The sequence below is a fragment of the Medicago sativa genome, chromosome 8 (assembly GCF_051527215.1).
Source record: "Medicago sativa cultivar Bolivia chromosome 8, Bolivia_mono, whole genome shotgun sequence".
In the NCBI taxonomy this organism is placed as follows: domain Eukaryota; kingdom Viridiplantae; phylum Streptophyta; class Magnoliopsida; order Fabales; family Fabaceae; genus Medicago; species Medicago sativa.
This window is the reverse complement of record NC_140756.1, coordinates 83,170,528-83,193,723: the sequence shown is the minus strand read 5'-3', so window position 1 is coordinate 83,193,723 and position 23,196 is coordinate 83,170,528. Positions and strand designations below refer to the sequence as shown.

At 33.4% G+C, this 23,196-nt stretch overlaps 1 protein-coding gene, 2 long non-coding RNA genes and 2 pseudogenes across 4 annotated transcripts; 4 read left to right on the top strand and 1 right to left on the bottom strand.

Moving 5' to 3' along the window:
- The first annotated feature begins 3,594 nt into the window (after positions 1-3,594).
- On the top strand, positions 3,595-4,758 carry LOC146902326 (uncharacterized). Its single transcript, XR_015021061.1, has 3 exons — positions 3,595-3,747; positions 4,395-4,540; positions 4,646-4,758. It is a non-coding gene; the product is annotated as an uncharacterized LOC146902326 (long non-coding RNA).
- Positions 4,759-4,823: 65 nt separating this feature from the next.
- On the top strand, positions 4,824-7,122 carry LOC146902325 (uncharacterized; annotated as a pseudogene).
- A 2,993-nt stretch (positions 7,123-10,115) lies between these two features.
- On the bottom strand, positions 10,116-12,679 carry LOC146902324 (uncharacterized). Its single transcript, XR_015022727.1, has 2 exons — positions 12,236-12,679; positions 10,116-10,764 (listed from the first exon to the last, which is right to left on the bottom strand). It is a non-coding gene; the product is annotated as an uncharacterized LOC146902324 (long non-coding RNA).
- A 12-nt stretch (positions 12,680-12,691) lies between these two features.
- Positions 12,692-13,939, top strand: LOC146902323 (uncharacterized). The gene is made up of 2 exons (XM_085735578.1): positions 12,692-12,814; positions 13,209-13,939. The coding sequence occupies exons 1-2, from the start codon at positions 12,742-12,744 to the stop codon at positions 13,631-13,633; spliced, it is 498 nt and encodes a 165-aa protein (XP_085591704.1). The 5' UTR covers positions 12,692-12,741; the 3' UTR covers positions 13,634-13,939.
- Positions 13,940-19,307: 5,368 nt separating this feature from the next.
- On the top strand, positions 19,308-22,261 carry LOC146902322 (uncharacterized; annotated as a pseudogene). Its single transcript, XR_015021988.1, has 2 exons — positions 19,308-19,372; positions 20,924-22,261. The product of XR_015021988.1 is annotated as an uncharacterized LOC146902322 (transcript).
- The last annotated feature ends 935 nt before the right edge of the window (positions 22,262-23,196 follow it).

Here is a 23,196-nt window from a genome sequence, read left to right as displayed (position 1 = left end):
ATTTCTCATCCTCTTCCTAGCACACTACGCATTTGTGAATGGAGATGCCACTTTGATTAAAAGCACTTGCAAGAAGGACAAATACTACAATCTATGTTTCTCTTCTCTCAAATCTAAGTCAGTTTCTCAAAAAATGCAATCAGCTTTATTTATGCATAAATGGAGATGCCACTATTTCTCATCCTCTTCCTTTTTTTTTTATTTCAAATCCAATTTTCTCTCTCTCAAATCCAATCTATGGCACTTGCGGATCGAGTTTATCTTAAGAATTTGAAGAAGGAGTTGGAGAGTCTTAAGGGAGCGCCGCCGCCTATGCTAATTCCACTTCTTCGTATTTGTCTTCTAAATCTCTTACTCCAACAAACAACACTACCTTGAAAAGGGCAAAAAAATCAATATACATGCTCCACGGTAGTTGACTACATCATTGGAGCAATTTTTTTTTGTTGTATACTTGGAACAATCTGGCGGTAGTTAACTACCCTTTGGGGGGTAAAAACGTCATTTTCATGTGTCAATATGACGTTTTAAATGCCGAAAAAGCAATTTTCTGCAAACAATAGTTAGTGTACTTGCAATGGATTGTTATTTCCTAGGCCTTATTTATTAAATTAGTCTCTCAACTTTTTATTTATTAATTTCCTAAAAAAAAAACTTTTTATTTATTAAATTAGTTATAATTTCCTAGTCGTCGTTAGTGTACTTGAAAAAAAAAGTTAATTTTAAGGAATGTGTATTCCTTCAAAAGAAGAATGTGTATTAATTTTGAATAAGTTAAACTAGCCTATTGAAATTGGTGTCGGAGATAATTAAACCCGAGATTTTGAGATAAACACGTCAAAACGGTAAGTCAATCTAAGTGGATATTTTATTAAAGGTTTAAATGCACTTTTGATTCTCTATTTTAATTTACCAGGAATTTTGATCCCCTTATTTCTAAAACCACTATTTTACATTTTTTGGTTTTTTTAAATCCCTCATCAATTTTGATGATTCATTTTCCATGTCATTACTAGACATTTCCATGTCATTTATTATTAATTGTATTACATAATAAAAATCTATTAAGTTAAAAAAATTAAAAGAATAAATATTCAACTTGCTATAATTGTCGAAGAAACATGGATGCGTGCTTCGTGTACTCGTGCCATGTATGGATAAATTATGAGTGAAAATAATATACTGTGTATTGTTTAAAAGTATATATATATCAAGCTTCAAATAATAACATCATTGAATTGAAAACTTGACAAAGCTGCACAAAAAAAATAAAAAATTAGTTCTTCCGGCAAACTTAATTGAAAAGTTCTCAATCAATACTTGAAGTATCATTCTCTCCAATTTAGTCCCTTCATTATACACAAATAATAAGTAATTTCTAGAGTACATAATGAAGGTGAGAAAAACACAAGAAGGGGGGTTGAATTGTGTTTTGAAAAATTCTTCGTTTCTCCTAAAAGCGAACACACTTTGATCGAAGCTAAGTGAGACGGCTTAAGTGATAATCGAGAATCTAAATGCGGCGGAATAAAACAGAGAGAGAGAGAAGAAGAACGACACAAAGCAATTATCTTGGTTCCTTCCACAATCCGGAAGTAGTCCGGTCCCCCTTGCACTTCCAAGGAGATTTCACTATGAGTAATATCGATTACAAATGCTCAAGCACACAAGCAAGAGACTTCCTTTGCTCGAAGCACACAAGCTAGAGACTTCCTTTGCTCAAGAACACAATCAAGAGACTTCTGCTCAAGCACAACTCGCAAGAGACTTCCTAACTAAACAAAATTACACGAGAAAATTGTTTAAGGTTGAACACTTGATATACAATCGAGAGGTGCTCACAATACAAATCGATACGGACTCAATGGACTTAAGAATTTCTAAGATATGACTTTGAGACACGAAATTCTAAGTGAATGCGGAACAATTTCAGCGAGAGGTTTGGCACTTGAAAAAATGTTGTGAGTCTTTCGTTCGGCGTTCTTGCATTACCAAAACTCTAAGTCTTCACTCCTTTATATAGAGGTGTGAAAGAGACGTTGTGAAATTGCCGGCACACCAAAGAGTCGTTGTTGAAGCTTGATCTTTCACCAATGATCTTTTGCACGATTTGGTTGTTGTCCTATGAAGAACCAATTTGAAATCCATTCCTTATCCCCGGGAACATATATGCGGCGAGACCGTATTCGGAGGCTGTTTTCTTGTCTTGTAGCGTGGACACAAAACGAGTAGTGGAGAACGTGGTTGTACAATTCGTACAAAGTACAATGTCAACGCTTTCGTCCAAATTGCAAGCACATGCCTTCAAACACCTTTGAAATGACCGTTGAGATGTTCCACTAATTTTCTGCTTTGTGTTTTCGAATCCAATAGACCGGCTTTTGCAATGTAGATTCTTCAATCTTTGAATGTTTTGCAAATCCGGTTGATCTTCGGCTTACTGGTGAAATGACTTCGATGAGGCGGCTTCGATGATGCGGCTTCTGCGGCTTCGATGGTGCGGCTTCTGCGGCTTACGATGGTGCGGCTTCGATGATGCGGCTTCGATGATGCGGCTTCTTCGGCTTCGATGATGTGGCTTCGGACCTCTTGTCTTCGGAAGCACTATTCTTCGGGAGCGGCTTTACTTCGGGAGCGTTATTTCTTCGGGAGCGGCTTGACTTCGGGAGCGCTTTGCCTTCGAATCATCTAAGCTTCATTTTCTTTTGCTCTTTATTTGCTCATTCGAACCAATCAATGATGTAACTTTTTTAACGTGGTCCTGTACAACTTGAACAAATATTAGCTAGTCCAATTTACAATTTTTAATACCTTGTTATCATCAAAACTTTCTAAGGTTCATTGTTAAACACATTTTGTTCCAACACATAAAATTTGTCATTTTTTTTTTTGGGTACGTAAAATTTGTCATTTTAATCCCTAAAATATATAAAATTCAGTTACCTTAGTCCAAAAAATCTTAATCAAAGAGACTAAAATGACAAATTTCATATAATCTAGTGACTAAATATTTTATTTAAATTATTTCGATTTAGAGATTGTTTTTTTTGTGGTGACCGAGATTTGAATCGCGGACCTTGCATATATTATGCATTGTCGATACCAATGAGCTAAACTCACGAGGACCGATTTAGAGATTGTGATACTTCAATGATTGAAATTGAGAGTTTCTTGTTTTATCACATGCTCACAAAGGGGTTAAGTGGGATAAAGCTAAATAAACGTGTTTGGATTTTTAATCTAATCTAAATATTTTGATTTCTCATTGTCTCAACCGTGTTTTATCCACTTGGGTGTTAAAAAATGTTAACCGGTTGCCTTCAGATATTTATAGCTCTTAATTATAGTAGAGATTAGAGTTGTTTTTTTTTTTTTTTTTTGAGGAATTTAGAGTTGGTTAGTTAGTTACAATTAACAGAAACAGTTATGCTTAACAAAAGTTTTGCATTGATCAAAATTAATAATTTTATTCTTTCAAAAAGATTTAAATTTTTTTTTGTTGTCAAAAATTCATAATAATAGTTTTATGTTTTTTACTTCATTTTGTGGGCCCACGGGTTTGTTTTTAAGAATTTAGTTAAGTATAAAGTGAAAGGAGTTAAACTTTCTTATTAGTTTGCACTCTCAATTAGTCTTTTGTTATTCTGTTCCATTTCCACTATTCCTTCATCATAGATACAATCATTCTAGTCTTGAACTCACAGAAATCTTCAATCCACATTGTGCTACTGATTCACCACTGATCTGGTATGTCATCTTCAACTATTCTTCTTTTTCCTCTTCTGTCATATGATATGAATGTTCTTGTTTTTGATTGCCATGCAAGAAATGCAATCTTGACTATTTTTGCTTCATTGCACACTTGAGTATGGAATTCAATAAGCATTGATTTGGAATTCCATTAGATGTTCTTTTATGGCAATGTCTTTATTTTGCAATCTTGTTTTTATATCCAATTTGTCCACTGAACATGAAAATGGAAATTAGATAAACAGATTTCTAAGCATCTGTGTAAAATATCAAAAGATATATGTAAATAAGTTGATTGTGTGATTTTAGGACTGTAGAAGAGTACTTGATCAACCATGTTTTTCCTCATTTTGCTATATGTTCTTAAGCTTGAGTATGGAATTCAAGAAGCATTGAATTCTACCCGCTTCATCAGAATTCAAGAAAATACTAACTTCAACTGTTTTTATTTTGGTCTTTTTTCTTTATGATGAGTGTGATAATGGTTGATGATAATTTGTTCATTAAGCCTGCTGTAATACAATCTTGTTTTAGGACCAATATAGGAGTGCTTAATTAGTGTTTAACATATATGAATTTTTCAAAAAAGTAATGATAACTGCTGAGTAGCTGTTACTTAATTATCTAAGCTATGAATTTTTCAGCGCATAATGGCCAACTTGGAAACCTTGCTTGAATTCAAGCCTCTCGGAAAAGTCAAGAAGAGTGGTAAGACTGTTATGGGAGTTTATGCTGACAGAAGAAGTTCTCGATAAGCTGCGTGATCTGTGTCTTGGAAATTGCCATTCGTGTAAGTAAATTAATCTTCTTATTATCATGCATATCCTTGTGATATTTATAATGTTTGAGTCTTGATTAATCTTTTTTCTATTCTTGTGCATATACATTGTTTCAGTTGCGCCATGCACTTATATAGGGGAAGCCGAGCATTTCTTGAAGAATAGTGGTAAGGGTTTTTATGATCCGATCGCAGTTGAAATTAGCTTGGCAGAACAAAATAGATATGAGTTTATTGGAAAAAGTTTGGTGAACACCCTTCTCCATACCACTCTTCCATACACCCCTTATGTGGCATGGGTATTTTTGAAATTTCCCACAACTTTCCATTCTCACCTGTTTATGTATCAGCACTCCCTCCCACGAGATCTCCTCTCTCTTTCTCCCTCATTGACTCTTCATTTCTCTCTTTCTCTCTATGCGAGTATCAATGGCGGATCATAGCTTCCTTCTTGCTATGCTCGCACGCTTCCTCCGACGTTCCTTTCATCGTCGCTCACAAGAAAGCCTCTCTCAACGGGCTCAAAATCGGCGGCGAAAGAGTCTGTCACCATCGATATCTACAACCAAGGAACCTCGTATGCTCCGATCTATAACCCTTTATTCTTTTTCTTTTCAATTTTTCAATTTCGGATCCCAATTTTCTCATCTGCATGCATGTTTTGATTATTCATTTACGTATCGATTTTGCTTGAATTAGGCTTTTGTGGATTTTATTCAATTTTGTATATGTTTGTATGCTTTTGTTTATGATGTTAGATTCGATTTGATGTTGATATAGACGAGAAATGTTGTGATGGATCTCGATTTTTAATTTAGATTTAGAAGTGTTATTGATAATTAGGTAAAATGGTTATCTTTGATCATGTGGGTATGAGGATGAAGCTGAGAAAAATGATTAATTTTGGTTGCTGATTTTTCTGGCTTGCATGCATTAGTAAGTGAAAGGAAATGATTTGATGCTTTGGAGTTTTTGATTGTTTCGGTTTTGATCATTGGAAAATTGAGGGTAGTTACGATTTCACATGCGAGTGATTCAATTTGTGAACTGCTCACAAAGATGAATTGAGATGGAGAGTGAAGAGCTTGTGTGTGTGATTTGTTGATTTATGGTCATAAACTTGATGTGGAAAATTGAGCATTTCAAAGATTCAATTGGAGTTTAAAGGGCTTAAGTTAATGCTAACTACGATTTCACATGCGAGTGATTCGATTTGTGAATTGCATTTGCATTGCAAGTTACATTGCTTGTTTTGTTGTTTTACTTGTTGTAAGAAATGGTTAGAGGGTAGTTCCAAAATGTAAAATTGAGTTTAGTTATTGACATTGATTATGGTAGGCTAGTAGAGAAGGGTGTAAATCGATAATATATGACTTTGCATCTTTGTTCTTGGGTTTAATTGAATAACAAGCCTTATAATTTATTGTCGACTTGTTAAGTTTTTGCATTTAGTGTTGTATGTTATTCAAAAACAACTTAATTTTTTGTGGTGTATATTCATTTGGTAACCTTCTATGTTTTGCAATTGATATTCACTTATCATTTTTCTTACTCTTTTTTAAAGGACGGCATATGACGTGAGTGCAATCGGATGATAGTTGGACAAGTGACCTTTTCGGTATTATCGGTGGTACCACTTCAAAGACATGGGAAAAGCTTGACGCGTGAGTTTCCTATTAATCGCTTTAACAATTTTTTGCCACTCTTCAATTACCACTCTGTTGCATGTTTGTTTATTTATTTTTACTAACAAATCATATTGTTTGTAGTGGCGGCGTCCTCTCCCACACATTTGAGCTCGAGGAAAAATCAAAGGGAGTATTTGCCGGTGAACCGGCTATCATCAAGTTCCGTGTCCCCACAAGCGCTTTACGAGGTTTAATTTGTTGGCATTGTTGTATATTGTTCGTTTTCTTTCTAGTGAGTGAACTTTTTCCCCTCATAATTGTTTGTTGCTTTTAGGAGGCATACTTAACTCCCATATTGCCTTTAGATGTTCTTGTTGATAGGGCTCTGAGAAGAAGTTTGAATGGGTATGTTATTGTCAATAGTAATCTCCGGATACAACGGATTGCACTTGACTTGAGTATTCAACATCTTTCTCGTTTCCTTGAAAATACAAATAGAATCTAGAGTAGGCACCAAGGCCGAGAAAAAACTTAAGAATTTTAAGGATTATAATTTTGTGAATTGTAGTTTTCTCAAAGTATACCCATGTAAGTTAAACCTAAGACCGGTCGTCAGCGACAAACTACCAAAACCCTTTTATTTCCTCTAATCTATTCACAGCATGACAAGATACCATTTACTAGTATCTTCTATTTGATTTTCTTTAATTTATTGCCGAAACATGAAAAGTTACTTAAATTTTGAGATGACTTTGCGGGCGTTCCATGCATATATGGATTCCTAACATGTGAGGACATGGATCGTGGTAAACCTATGCTATAGCACTTGTTTTTTAAGTTGTGAATTTTTTTTCTTTGATGAGCATTACCATTAATTTATTTTTCTTTGTTCTTTTTGCCTATCTGCAGGCCATAAATCGAGCTGGTGGCAAATCTGGGAATAAGGGTGCTTTGAGGCTGCATTGATGCTTTGTAAGTTAAAAATTGATATCACATTCATTATAAAACATCCAAGAATTTATATGGAGCTATCTAAAAATTTATATGCATTGAGTTTGTAGTTTTCTTGTGGAGGATGCCTTATCCTCCCTTCTTTTTGTACATGTCCGAAACCAATTATTTCGAAGCTTAAGCTAAGGTGAAGGGTCATAAATGACTTCATTACATGTATAAGTATAATATGCTCTCACATGGACGTGTTGTGGCTTTTGTGCTTAAACAAAATGTTGTTTTTTTACCCTATTTAGTAATAAATTTAACTTCACATATGAAAGAATGGTGATGACAAAGATTGAAATCCTAACGACTTGATTATAGAGGCTCGATACCCTTTTTGGTTTACGCTTCCCACCGCCATCTTACAAGTTTTCGAATGTGTCTCTGCAATCTCCGGTCGTCATTCATTGGGAAATTTCTTTAGATAACACTTACAGGGTATCTTGATTCTTTTAATTTTAGTTAGCAGTTGTGTCATATAATGCCGATTACGTTAATTAACAAACACACAATAGTAGCTATTTTGGTTATGACGGTTTGCGGTTGTTCTCGGTATGTAGGTAATAGATAAATAGAAAAGAAAGAAAATAGGAAATGCTGTAAGAAAGAAATTAAAATTTTGGTTATGGACGAAAATGCCCATTGTATTGTTTATAGCTTGAATAAATATGAGTCTATAGTTGCACCTGTGTATCATTTTTCTTGAGAGTTTCTACGAGTTTTTTGCTTGGTGAGCAGTTTAATTGAATCATGTTTCATTTGTTTTTGTCTGTGGTGTAGATTGAGATGGCATCTTTGTTTGAGCATCATCTGAATTAGTCATACTTTGTTGGAACGGGGGGCTAATCCATATTTTCATATCGAGAATGGTTATGCTCTTGTTCAACGGTATCAATATCTTCTCAAACTACGAGTTGGTTACAAATAAGCGAGAGGATTAGTGCTTTTTCCTCCCGGTAATTTATGCGTTTGAATGGGCACTGTTTTGTGTTCGGGGATGGGAAGAAATTTCATGTAACAATAACATTGTAGAATATCATTTCTTTCTTTCTTTTTTTGCTCAAATTCGTCTACTATTTGTGTTTTTGGTCATTTTGGTATTAAAATTTAGAGAGCAAAGTTCATCTCCTCATTTATACATGAATCATCTTCTTTATCTAAGTTTGAACCTGAATTTTTGTGTTATGGTTCAATTGAGCGAGTTTCTTGTTGAAATTGAAATAGAAAGTAACCTGACAAATTGAATTACTCTTCGTAAAAGTTCTCTTTGAAGTAAAATAAAATACATATTACATAATACTATATCTTGAATAAGATAACCCATTCAAACTAGTTCTTTCAAAATTATTAATTGGAGCATATAAATCATGTTTTTTACAATTTTACAAAGTAAATAATACTATATCTTGAATAAGATAACCCATTCAAACTAGTTCTTTCACAATTTTACAAAGTTGTAACCATGTTTTTTTTTTCTTTCATGTGTTTAAAACTAGTCGTCTCTAAGTTTGCATGCCTCACAATAGAAAACTAATGAAAGACATTCTAAAATTATGGTTATATTGTTCGTTTATTTGGTTATACGTAACTTACATGTGCAAAAAAAAAAAATCAATTCAAGCCAATTGTCGGTGAGACATTCTAATTTATGAAAAAATAGTGGTCAAGTATTTGTAAAAATGTGGTCATACGGACTATATATTTGGCTAGTTTATATTTTCCGGATGTAAATAATTTCGTTTTAGGTGAATCGAACGCATGATCTCATTTGATCACTGCATTAAAAGCCTTTCAAACGATAAATAACTTCTTTTACAATCTGCAAGTTTATCACGCCTAAAGACGGACAAGTTCTAATTTACGAAAAAATAGTGGTCACGCACCTTAAAATATGTGGTCACACAAAACATATATTTGGCTAGTTTATATTTCCCATGTATAAATAGTCTTGTTTTATGCGAATCAAACACATAATCTAATTTGATCACTACACTAAAAGCAATTCCAACAATAAATAACTTATTTTACAATCTGCGAGTTTATCACACCTAAAGACGGACAAGTTCTAATTTACGAAAAAATAGTGGTCACGCATATTAAAAATGTGGTCACACATACCATATATTTGGCTAGTTTATATTTACCGGTATAAATAATCTTGTTTTAGGCGAATCAAACACACAATCTAATTTGATCAACCGCACTAAAAGCAATTCCAACAATAAATAACTTATTTTACAATCGGCGAGTTTATCACGCCTAAAGACGAACAAGTTCTAATTTATGAAAAAATAGTGGTCACGTATTTGTAAAAATGTGGTCATACAAGCCATATATTTGGCTAGTTTATATTTCCCATATGTAAATAATTTCGTTTTAGGCGAATCGAACACGTAATCTCATTTGATCACTGCACTAAAAACATTTCCAACCATAAATAACTTTGTTTTACAATCGGCAAGTTTATCACGCCTAAGGACGGACAAGTTCCAATTTATGAAAAAAATAGTGGTCACGTATTTGTAAAAATGTGGTCATACGGACCATATATTTGACTATTTTATATTTCCCGAGATGTAAATAATTTCGTTTTAGGCGAATCGAACGCATGATCTCATTTGATCACTACACTAAAAGCATTTCCAACCATAAATAACATGTTTTACAATCGGCAAGTTTATCACGCCTAAAGACGGACAAGTTCTAATTTATGAAAAAAATAGTGGTCACGTATTTGTAAAAATGTGGTCATACGGACCATATATTTGGCTAGTTTTTCTTTCAGTGTAAATAATATCGTTTTAGGCAAATCTAACGCATGATCTCATTTGATCAACACTTGTGGCTAAAAGCATTTCCAACCATAAATAACATGTTTTACAATCGGCAAGTTTATCACGCCTAAAGACGGACAAGTTCTAATTTATGAAAAAAATAGTGGTCACGTATTTGTAAAAATATGGTCACACAAAACATATTCATATTCATACTCTGTCAATATCTATCTTAAGAACCATAAAACCGTACATAGTGCGATTAGAAGGAATAGTACATTACAAACTTAGTGAGTACCATACTATAGTATTGTTCAAGAAAGTTAGTAAAAGAAGGAATAGTACATTACAAGCTTAAAAGAGCATAACAAAAATTTACATTAAATTTTGATTACGCCACTACACTATTTTTATTCTTCCTCGTATCACTCTTCACCCACGGTGTTCCAAGAACCCCGCTCTTGACACGATTTCTTGACTTGTCTTTTATTCGAGTGAACACGGTTGATGCTTGGAGATCTTCATCATACGATACATTTGATGATCTTCATCATGTGGATACTCGAACCTTTGCTTGGTATTATATTGTAGAATTCCTAAGCTTCACATTTGGTATTCTTGCACCCATCTTGTTCAAGTTATCATCAATTTTCTTTGGCATGTTAGCCTGTTAAAAATCCAGCCATAAAAGGCCATCGTACTACGACCAAATAGATGAATCACAACACCAACCATATACTCTAGCCAATTAACTCTCTCCCAAGCTCAATATGACAACATTAGAGGCCATCATTTCAACACTAACCACTACTTTAGACAATAATGAACATCACAGAACCTACCAGATTTTTAAAAATTCAATGTGAGTTTACTGAAGTGACTTCATAAACACAATACCGCAATCCAAAACACAAACACAATACCATAATCCAAAACACTAACACAAAAACAATCAACTTTTCTCATCAAATCATGGTTCTGTTATTGTTTCATCAATTGACAAATTGAATACAAGTGTGTTAAATACAAATTTCTTGGAGAGGTATTCAATCTAAGTCTATAGAGTAAAGCTATATATATGGAGGTAACTTAACATGACAACAAAAATAGTCTAACAGAAAGTAGTAAGTATTGAAATTGAAATTACAATGAAATGCCAACTATCTAAATGAGTGCATATGACTATCCTTTTGCTTCTTCACTTGAACTTTCAACACTTGAACTTCTCGTGCTTTTTAGTTCATACCTTCTGTTCAGTTTTAAGCTTAGGCATAGTGACATTCCTACGCCAACTTTAGAGAACATGTTGTCACATGATTACTCTAGACACTAGACACATGATTACTCAATTGACCAATACCCCAACAAAGTTGTATTTATTGAAATCATGGTTCACTTTAAGACTAAACCAGCTACTGAAATTCAACAAATACATCATGCTAAGAGATTGAATAAAAAAATTTGTTTAAAATTTAATATCATGTCATTTAACCATATTGATAACATTGAAAAATAACATCAATATTTAAAAGAATAGGCTGAGAAATTTGTGCAAGAAGGTATGTCTCAAAAAAGAACATATATTTGTTTATTTCTTCATAACTTCCATTGTCACTGCAATTTACACGATTTATTTAAGCTCAACAAAGAAAACATAGACCTGAACATTGAATTTTTACATTGTTTTGGAGAATACATAAACTTAACATGTCACTTGCACTGCTAATCTAGGTATACTTGAGACATTCGTTACACCAACCATTTATTTTGTCACATTAAATCAAGCTACAGATTGACTATTTGCAAATATGAATGAACTCAAACACAAACACACTGAAAGAACCACATTGACCTTCTCTATTCCACCAAAATACAAACACACTACCACAATCGAAAACTATAACACATAACTCAATATCTTTTTTTAAATATACTACCTCCGTCCCTAATTATAAGACCCTTTTGAGAAAAAAATTTGTCCCTTTTTATAAGACCGCTTTGGTATTTCCAAGTACATTAATTATTTCTTTACCAACATACCCTTATTTATTTTGCATCTTTTTCTTCAATCAACAATAAATATTATGTTGAAAACATAAATTAACTCTCTCTCTTAAGGATAAAATTGTAAAAACAATAGTAATTATATACAAATTTAATACTACAACCAACTTTCTTAATCTCCGTAATTTTTGCAAAAGGCTCCTATAATTAGGGACGGAGGTAGTATATTTTTTTACAAATTTTTTCAAAATCTATAAACCATTGATAAAAATTAGAGAAATTTGAATGAACTCAAACAAGATTACCTTAGGATGATGATGACATGAACAACAGCATCGAGTGACGGAGATGGCAGGAGATCGACCCAGTTTGAGAATGAGGGAGATCGACCCAGTTTGAGACCAAGAGAGATCGACCCATAATCAAGCGAGAGAGTGATGAACAGTAGTGCGGCGAGAGAGACAGAGGTCATAGTAAGCCCTTCTGGCAGCAAGAAAGGAAAACGCGATTGTGAAGAGGGTTTTTGAGAAAAGGTTTATGAGAAAACGCGATTGTGAAGGAGCACTGGTGGTGGCTCCGTTTGGAGCTGATCCAGATGAAACTAATTTCTTCAATCTCTCTGCAACGGTATGAAATTCATGTGTACGGTATGAAAGAGAGGGCACAAGGAAAAGAGAAGAGAGGGATGAAGGAAGAAGGAAAAGAGAAGAGAGGGATGAAGGAAGAAGGAAAAGAGAGACAATTAGTGGAGTGTGGGGCCCACATTGCCACATGTCATTTTTATGTGGGTGTAGGAGTGGTATTGCCACCTATGGTGGTATACCTATCAGGACTCGAGTTTATTAGACATCTTAAAGCTGAATTCAGGGACGTGAAGGTTTATGGTACGTAGTGGTATATGTTTGCATAATTTACCAAATTTTTCCTCATTGTGCTATATGTTCTTAACCTTAATTACCTCTATTATACAATGATTGTGTGATTTTAGGACTATAGAGTAGTGCAATTAATTAGTGTTGACATAAATGAATTTTTCAAAACAAGAATGATTATCTAATTGCTATGAATTTTTTAGAGGCATAATGCATGGCACTTGATTTACCAAGCTTTTCCATATTTTGATATACGCTCTTAACCTTAACTCTAGTATACAATCATTGTGTGATTTTAGGACTATAGATATTTTTGAACTAAAGTGGAGTGCTTAGTTACTGTTAATAACATAAATGAATTTTTGCAAGCTATATCTCTTTTAACTGAATTATATTTTGTTCTCAGTGACATATGCTGAAGATGATTCTATGAAAACAAGGCTAGAGGAAGCTCAGAAACACATGTGGAATAATGCTTTGCTTGTCCAATGGCCTAAAACCCAAGCTGGGAGCTCCTCACAAGCAGCTGATGATTTAGGTGTTCTAGAGCCTAAGAATGTGTGTCCTAAAACCCAAACTGGGAGCTCCTCACAAGCAGCTGATTTAGGTGTTCTAGAGCCTGAGAATGTGTGTCCTAAAACCCAAGCTGGGAGCTCCTCAGAAGCAGTTGATTTGAGTGTTTTAAAGAATGCTGAATACAATGATCCTGAAGATGCTATTGTTTCATCTGATCTTCAGCTGGGATTACCAGAAGATGATGGTGTTTCAACTAAGCTTCAACTAGGATTCTCAGCCAAGAGAAAGAGAGACACTAATGATCCAGAAGAGTAGTGTTTAATCTCAACCCTGAATTTCATTTTCCTTGTATTTCCTTTTTATTAGCTATTTCAGTTTTTGTTTCCTTTGATGTTTCAAATTGATAACTTTTGAAAAGAATGCTTGCAGTGAGTGCATGAGATCACCATCTTTTCATTGGTGTAAAGTAGTTTATTTCTTTGGATATATTTTTATCACGTCTGTGTCACTAAGCTTGAAAGTCACATTGCCATGTGCTCCAACATGGTAGTGTTAAAATGTTCACTTCAATTTGCGAATGTACGGTATACTAGATTGATGCTCTCATATCACATTGATAACACAATTAGGATTACCTACAATGTAGGAGATTTAATTTGAACTCGATGAGAATGCTTTGTTTTTTTCAAGAGGAACTCGATGAGAATGTTATTACTAGTTTTGATTAATTCTATTTTGTATGGAGTTCTATGTAAAAGGAAGATGGTAAGAGCGGAATTGCACAGCACACACTAAGTTCAAAGAAGAGCGGTATTTTACTATATCAACTTTACTAATTAAAACAATTATAATATGATAAATATGAACTAGTGCCCCTAAGACACTCTTTAAGAATCTTAAATGATAAGTTTTTCTTATGAAAATTTGTGTATTCAATATATTAAAAATTGAAGCATGGAGAATGCTAACCAGGTGCCGGTTAAAGAACCAAAATAAATAAATTTTTATAAAAAAGTATTGTAATGATTACTTCATTAAAAGTAAAAACTTTCATTTTCAAGGCAAACTTTCCATTTGAGGATTCCTTAACCATTAAGATCCTAACTTATGAATGATTTTGTTGATAAACATTTTAGATTTAAATCCAAAATAGTAGTCAATAGCGGTCGTGCGCGGCGTAGCGGCAACAAACTATTGCGGTAATCGTCGTAGCGGTGCAGAATCAAATAGTGGCTGCTTGAGATGCTATAGTGGCGTAGCGGATAGCGGCCGTTTCGGACGTCATTTGATTTTAGTATGAAATTTTCATCGTAGCGGTGCGAATCAAATAGTGGCTGCTTGAGATGCTATAGTGGCGTAGCGGATAGCGGCCGTTTCGGACGTCATTTGATTTTAGTATGAAATTTTCAAATTGACTCTGTTTTAATACCTTTTTGAGGGTGCTTTGAAGATTTTGTAAACCTTAACATTTTCAACTCTCTCTCTTCTCATACAATCTCCTCCACTGTTCTCACACATCTCACACAATCTCTTCCTCTCTTCCACCGTCCAGGTTCATTTTGTTCTCTTCCTCTGTTTTCTTTTTCTATGTTCTTTCTTTATTTGTTCTTGCCTTTTGTTTGATGGCTTCTCTATTTTTTTCTTCCTCTATTGTATCATATATATGTTCTTTGTTTATTTTGTTTTATGGTTTTTCTTGTTTTTTGATCAATCACTTGAATGAAGAATATATCCCACTTAACTCTTTTGTCAGCATGCAATAAAACAAGAGACTCTCAATTTAAATTTTAGTTATTTTAGAAATTACTAATTATTTTTGTATAATTAAGGGACTAAATTGGAGAGAATGATACTTCAAGTATTAATTGAGAACTTATATATAAGGATAAAAAACCAAATGGTATAGCCCTAAACCCTAACAACATTAGATTCTTGTAAAAGTATTAGACACAAATGATATAAAAGCATAACAATATTGTCTTGTAAAGGTATTAGACACAAGTGATATAAAAACATAACAATATTGTCTCATAAGTCCATTAGTGTTATGTTTACGTTCATTGATTTTAAACAAAGCATAACAATATTACATTGATGATGTCTCTATTACTTCAAGTATTTTAAGGCTCTATTACTTCAAGTATTTTAAGGCATTAGCATAACCATAAAAAAATACTAACTTTGTTAAAAGTTTAAAAAAATAAAAAATAATGGTAAATGGGCTTGAAACCAAACGCAAAGCAACAAAACAAAAAATAAAATAAACGTGTAAATAGGCAATTACCCCCTCAAATTGTAAGTTTTGTCAATTGCTCCGAAATTGCACAACGTTAATCAATTTACCCCCTCCGTCAAATTATTCGTTAGTTAACATGATGTTTTGCAAATACCCCCGAAGTTTTGCACTTATATGCAAAATGCCCCCAAACTTAAAAATTTATATTTTTTCTCATGTTTGACTCAAAAATATTAAAGGTAAACAATTTTATCCTCTAAATTATCCTCTGAAACATGCTCTTGAGACACATTATTGAGTTTGCTCGGTCATTCCTCATCTTAATAGTCCATGTCATAATTTTCGGTTTTCCTTGTCGGGGCCATTCTGTAAAATCGGAGGCTCGGCTCTCTTAGTAAAAATTGGCCCCTAAAAAAATACAATTTTTTGTAAAAGAGAGAGAGAAAAAAAAGGGCCCAAAAGACACTGTCATGCCGAAAAATAATACAAGTAATAAAATATGAACAATTGCCTTCAGTGGGAGTTGAACCGAAGTTTTCTCATGCTTGCCTCAAAAATATTAAAGGTAAACAATTTTATCCTCTAAATTATCCTTTGAAACATGCTCTTGAGACACATTATTGAGTTTGCTCGGTCATTCCTCATCTTAATAGTCCATGTCATAATTTCCGGTTTTCCTTGTCGGGGTCATTCACTTGTAAAATCGGAGGCTCGGCTCTCTTAGTAAAAATTGGCCCCTAAAAAAATACATTTTTTTGTAAAAGAGAGAAAGAAAAAAAAAGGCCCAAAAGACACCCTGTCATGCTGAAAAATAATACAAGTTTTACTCACATGTTTTACTGCTGGGCCACACTTTCGCTGATGTCATAGTTTCAACGCTACAAGTATATATTAATATGTTTTATGCATTAAATATTAAAAAAATAATTTTGGGCCCCAAAATTGGGGAGGCTGACTACATAGAGCTGTTTGCTGCACCTCCCCAGGGACGGCCCTGTTCCTTGTCATTGCTCTAGTTATCTCATCCCCATGCTCAGATATATATATGTGGCTGGTCGCTGAAAGATAAAATTGTTGTTGCTTTCAGCATAGGAAGAGACCCCATAAACGCATGGCACTGGAATAGCAACTGGACCATGGATATTTGATCGAAACACTGCTTATAAAGGTCTTAAAGAGATTTCAGACTCGGCGATTGGCAAACTTCAATAATGCGTATAACATAAATATTCTTATTTATTAATTTTGTTAAGTCTGCGACGAAAAACACTTTTAATTTTTTAAAATTTCCCGATTGCAAATTAGGTTTGCGATTATTTAACTTTAACAAATTCCATCTAAAAAAATGCATCGCACCAATTTCATTCATATCCTCTTGCCTTTTTTTAAGCAAATATTTTGGCTTAATTAGATTTTTGGTCCTCTAAGTAATTTCTTGTTTTCATTTTGGTCCCATAACTCGTAAAATCAACGTTTCGGTCCCTCTTGTTTTGCTCCGTTAGTCAAAAGGTCCTTACCGTTAACTTTAACCCCCAAATGTCTATGGTAGACCAGCCTTAAGAGTGGTCGCACCGTAGATTCTATTAATTATTGTAATTTAAACCATTTGATCTTTTTAAAGAGAGGGCCATTGGATTATGCATCTCTATTGTATCTTATGGTGAACCAACAACAACTAATTTTTTCTCATTTTCACCATCTTCTTTATTCCTCTTCTTCTTCATCATCAACAACAAATTCATCAACATTCATAAAAAACCCAGAAAAAACTCATCTTCTCATTCATTTCCAGTACCATCGATTATCGTCTCCTCATTCATTCACTGTACCAGAAAAAACCCATCTCCACCAACACTGATTTCGTCATTGATTCATCACTGTAAAAAAAATAACAGAAAATCCATTGATTCGTCACTACAACAACTCATTTCGTCACTATATAACCATCGATTCATCACTATAACAACAATCTATTTCGTTCGATTTTGTTTCAATCAAAGGATGTTAACAATGATTTTGATGTTGTGAGATAATTGGGAAAAAATTGGATCTGGGTTTTGAGGAGGTGAGAGAGAGAAAGAATTGAGAGAAAAAAAAACGAAAGAGAAACTGAGGAAGAAGAAGAGTTTCGAAATCCAATGACTACATCAAGGAAGAACTTGTTAGAGACACTAGAAAGCTTAGAGAAGGATTCATTCATACCCATTCTCATGAACCTAATCAGTGGCATCAAGACACGTGCAGTACAACCCACGGGAACTGATTCCCTAACTAAGAGTATGTATGCAAAGGTTTTTTTCTTAGAAAGAATTGGAGAAAAAATAATCAGAATAGGGAAAAAAATAGATCTGGATTTCCATTGTGTTCTTTTTTTCCTCTTCTTTGTTTTCCGAAGCAAATCTTGAGGGTGAAATGGTGATAACCAAGCTTGAAGGCATGTGAGGAAGACAAGGAACGTGCACATGCCAGCTTCGATGAAGAAGAAGCCATTGATGGAAAAATTGAAGGGAAAGAAGAGGGAGTGGTAAAATGGAACCTTTTTTTTTTTTTTAATGTTTTCGGTTTTGTTTGGGCATAAATGGAGTAACAAACTATAATTTATTTCTTTCTTCACACCACAATCATATTTAGTTTTAAAAAAGTTAAATTATTTATTTTGTTTCTGGAAAATTTTTTATGAGTATGAATGTTTATGAAGATAATGAAGAAGAGGAAAGGAGAAGATGATGAAAAGTGAAAAAATTAGGTGTTGAGGGTCCACTGTTAAATACAATAGACATGCAATCAAATGGTTAAAATCGTATCAAAAAATTTAGACATTAAGAAACTAACGGAGGGGACGCTTTTTGACTAACGGAGCAAAACAAGAGGGCCAGAAACGTTGATTTTACGAGTTATGGGAGCAAAATGAAAACAAGAAATTATATAGGGGACCAATAGTCCAATTAAGCCAAATATTTTCTACACTTTTAGGTTTGCAATTATTTAACCTAACAAATCCTTATTTATTAATTTTGTTAAGTACGGCGAAACACTTAACCTATATTTTCTCACGGACGGTTGTTGTATGTTCTTTGTTTTAAGAGTTACATCCGAGAGAAGGACTAAAGATATTGATCAACGATGAAGATGGTGAAGATACCAATGTAACGTCTAATGTCGTATATGAGAAAGTATTTCGCAATGTGTGATGAAACTACATGTCAATGTACTAAAAATTTCATATTTCTTTTACCCAATTATTGATAGGATTACCGAATTTTCTTTTATAATATTTTCAGATTTCATACATTTTATGAAGTGTTTTATTTTGTCTACTTATAGATTATCACGTGTTATTTTTTTCATCGTTACCAATTATATATTGCATTTTATTATTCGTATGTCAATTTCTTTACAATAAACTCGAGCGGAGCATGAGTCAAAAATCTAGTTAAAAGTGACTATTAATTGTTTGCCTTTAATATCGTTTGAGTTAAGTATAAGAAAAAAAATATAAATTTTTAAGTTCGGGGGGTATTTTGCACATAAGTGCAAAACTTTAGAAGTATTTCCAAAACGTCATGTTGACTAACGGAATAATCGACGGAGAGGATAAATTGATTAACGTTGTGCGATATCGATGGATAATTGAAATTTTGTTAATTTCGAGGGTAATTGACGAAACTTACAATTTCGGAGGCAATTGCCTATATACTCTAAAATAAACAATAAAACAAAACAAAAGAGGTCATTGCCCTAAGTCTTCAAAACAAAGCAACGATGAACGACATAGCGAGTACCGAGGGTAAGGTTTGGGACGCCAGCGATCATGGAAGGTATCACCTAGTTATCACTCTTCTTCAATGTTATTATTTTATTATTATTTATCTCTTGTATATCTTATCTTAATATATATGATGATGATTCTCAATATTTGTCGACAATTATTAGTATCATTAATCCAATTAGGGAACAAAACAAAAAAGAATTATGCTATATGGTACGACAACTTTGTCGCACCGTTTGCACGAATAGCTTTAGCCCGTGTATATACTCATACATCATGCTGTTTTTCAATTATTTAACAAAAGTAAATTAAAATATTGATTTTTGACATAGGTAAAATAAATATTTAACTATCTTTTTATTTTTTTCACAATATGAATTGTGTTGTCTTTGTTATGGATTTACTATAAAATATTCTCCACCAACCGCTTCCACCGATTCTCCATATAGTTTGCAGTGGTGCTCCTGCAACAATAACAGCCAGGAGACTTGGCATGTACGGTGTGTGTATCACACAAAACAGCATAGTCATTTTATTTTTCTGCTATCAAAAGGCAAGTGCAGTAACCAAAAACCAAAACTTAATATTAAAGTGATAAGGACTATTATCATTTAAATTAATGGAGAATAAGAAAGAGAAAGATGTCTGGAATTGAACTTTAAGAAAGAGAGAAATTGAAGAAGAAACAAGGAATCGTGTAAATTGTGCGACAAATGTTGTCGTACCATAAATCATTTTCCAACAAAAAAACTAACAATTTCCTTCTTTGCTGTGTCAAAAAAAAAAATTCCTTCTTTGCTTTATCTGATCATGTACATGAAATCCCTTTTCAGTCGTTAAACTATACCATTTTCTTCAATTTAGTCTCTATGATATATGATATTTGTCAATTGAGTCCATCATATGATCATAATAGTCAATAGCGGTGGCGAACCGCTCCGCAAATCGTAGTGGTGTGGAATCAGATAGCGGCCGTCTTCAGATGCTATGACGGCATAGCGGGGCGGGACAGATAGCGGTCGCTTTAGCAGCTGTTTGATTTTAGTTGAATTTTTTTAACTTTGACCCTATTTTTAAAACATTTTGTATGGTTTCCAATGTTTTTAAATTGATTTTAGGGCATTCTGGGGTTTTTAAAACCAAATTGTCTCTGTTGTATGGTTTCTCTGTTTTTTTTTTACCTGTTTTCTTTTGTTTTTATGGTTTCTCTTGTTTTATGATTTATTATATTTGTTCCTCAATATTTTGATTTTTGGTGTTTTGATTTATGAATGTCTCATGAGATTTGAGTGTTATATATTTAATTTTATATTAAATATAAGTTTTTTTGTTGAGAAATATATAAGTTTGTTTATACTTTATAGCATTATTCATCTAATTTGTTCAAAAAATATTCAAATATCGGTGACCACTATTTGTCATACCACTATATGTTATCCCGCTATCCCATTTTGGGGTCAGCCGCTACGCACCGCTATCCGAGATTGACTACTATGGATAAGATAAAATGATGAATTGACGGTTTTTATTAGAAAAAGAACTCTTAATTTTATAATTGACGGTTTAACTAATATATTTGCTCTGATTATACTATATGCAGTTGTCAATCCTGTGATTCAGATTGTAACTCACGTCATCAAGTCAAGAAGAACAAGAACCAAAACTCAAATAGTACTAAGAGTTGTAAAATGATTTCAAAGTTGCTTCTACTTGAAGACTTGAGGTTTCATATCTTTACTTTTGTTCCTCTTAATTGCCTGCTTAACTCTGCAAGGTATGTAAACAAACTGTGGGCTGCTACTATTGGCAGCTCCCATTTTGCTGAAGCATACGAACGCCATGCACATTCTAAACTTGGTCTTTATGTTGAAAATTGCATGGAACCAAACAATTCTTATTTCTTGGAATTTAAAGATTATGTGAACGGCCAATTTGAAAGGACTGATTTGGGAATACCTTCAATAATGGGAGATATAATCGATACTTGTAATGGTATATTGCTGCTTTGCAATATTTATGAACAAATTTTTGTCATGAATCCTATCCTCAAGTGTTGGCTTAGACTTCCTGATTTTCCCATTTCTCGAAAACCTATGATATTTAGTATGCAATGTACTATAGCACGTGTTCCTGGCACTTCCGAATTCAAGCTTTTCCTTGTAGATTTCATTGAGGGTTCGAATGCTTTCTGGTATGTTTTTTATGTGCTAAGAATTGGAAAAGATTATACATGGAATGAGATAGTTAGAAAAGAAGCTCCCTTTCGACAACTTTTTTTATGCCGGCCACTCTATAGTGGAGGCAATGATCTTCTTGGATAACAGAAAAGAAAGTGTTTGTGATGAATGTTGACAAGGAAATTATTATACGAGAATATCCACTTCCCCATGAGTTGAATATTCTGGCTAAAAATTGTTTAATGTTGGGAAATCGCCTCTCTTGCATTATGTCTAACGATTTTAATAGAACATTTCAAATCTACATTTTGGATTTTGATTCAGGAAAATTGTCTCTTTATCATGAGATGGGACCTTTTGATTATGTGGCTACTTGTGGTCATGAGGTTTATACTAATCGTGTGAGATTTTGTTTGTGGATCAACAATCAAATTATCTTTCGTGTACCTCAGTGTCAAAGTCAAATAGGAAATACATCTCCAGACATTAAAAACATTCATTTTGGTTACAATGTGAATACCAGGCAATTGACAAAGATTGAAGACATTGATGTGGGCCATTTTGAAGTATGTCTTCACACTAACAGTTTAATTTCATTGCCACGTACTCCGACATTATTACGTTTCTTCGTATGATAATGATGTAATAGTTTTTTTTGAAGGAGATAATGATGTAATAGTATTATTTATCTTTCCCTTAGCTAAATAACAACTATTTATGTTTCTATTGTGATTTGGAAAAACTTGAAGCGTGTTTTCTTATTCAGGCTTTTATTAATATTAATCTTTAGCTTTGTTTATTAAGGGGAATTGTGACTTATCTTACCCGAGAGAATTAGCATTCAAAGTTTCAAGAGTATATTATAGGCCAAACTACTCTAAAATCGTTTATATTATTTCTTTATAATACTTAGGTCATTTATAGGTTTCCTCAAAAAAGAGTATATTATAGGCAAAGTCTTTTCCTTTATTTATTTATTTATAACACTTAGGTCATTTATCTATTTTTTTCCCACTCAAATCCTTTATCTTTCAGAACATGCACAAATAAATCATTTTACTTTTAATTATTTATTCAAAAATGCTGAGTTGTCATGCCACGTGTATTAATCCTATTTTTTTAAAGGAAAAATTAATTAAAATAATAATACGATCAAAAAAAGTTATGAACATCTTCATCATCAACCCATCCTTCTTCAATCCAAAAAAAACACATAAAAATCTTCATAATCTTTTTCATCATCATCTTCAAACACACAAAAACCTCATTATCAAAATTCTAATTTCCAAATTACATTAATTGATGATGGATTTAAGACAAGTAATTAGATTCATAGTAGTCAATAGCGGCCAATGGCGCCGCTATAGCGGCGGTGCGGTGCCGGAGCGCTACGCAACAAGCCATAGTGTTGCGGTGTGAGATAGCGGCGCTATAGCGGTGCAACGTTTCGCGACGGTTTTGCGGTTTAGAACCGTGGCTTATTTCATTTTAAGAGAAAATACAAAATTGTCCTTGGTTAAAAAAACAAGGGTATTTTTGTAAATCTTCCTATGCTTTTTCTTTGATTCGTAAAACTTCTTCACCTCTGGTGTAAATCTTCCTCTACTTTGTCGTGTTTGCTCTGTTATCTGTTATGTTTTTGTTTAACAATCTCAAAACTATGTTGTCCTGTTACTTTTTTGTTCTAGTTTTCTTT

Excerpts from the sequence above, each read along its gene's own strand:
- LOC146902323 (XM_085735578.1), top strand. The coding sequence starts at position 12,742 with ATGGTGGTATACCTATCAGGACTCGAGTTTATTAGACATCTTAAAGCT. Across the intron at positions 12,815-13,208 it reads CAGGGACGTGAAGGTTTATG|TGACATATGCTGAAGATGAT; the intron begins GTACGTAGTGGT and ends TTTTGTTCTCAG.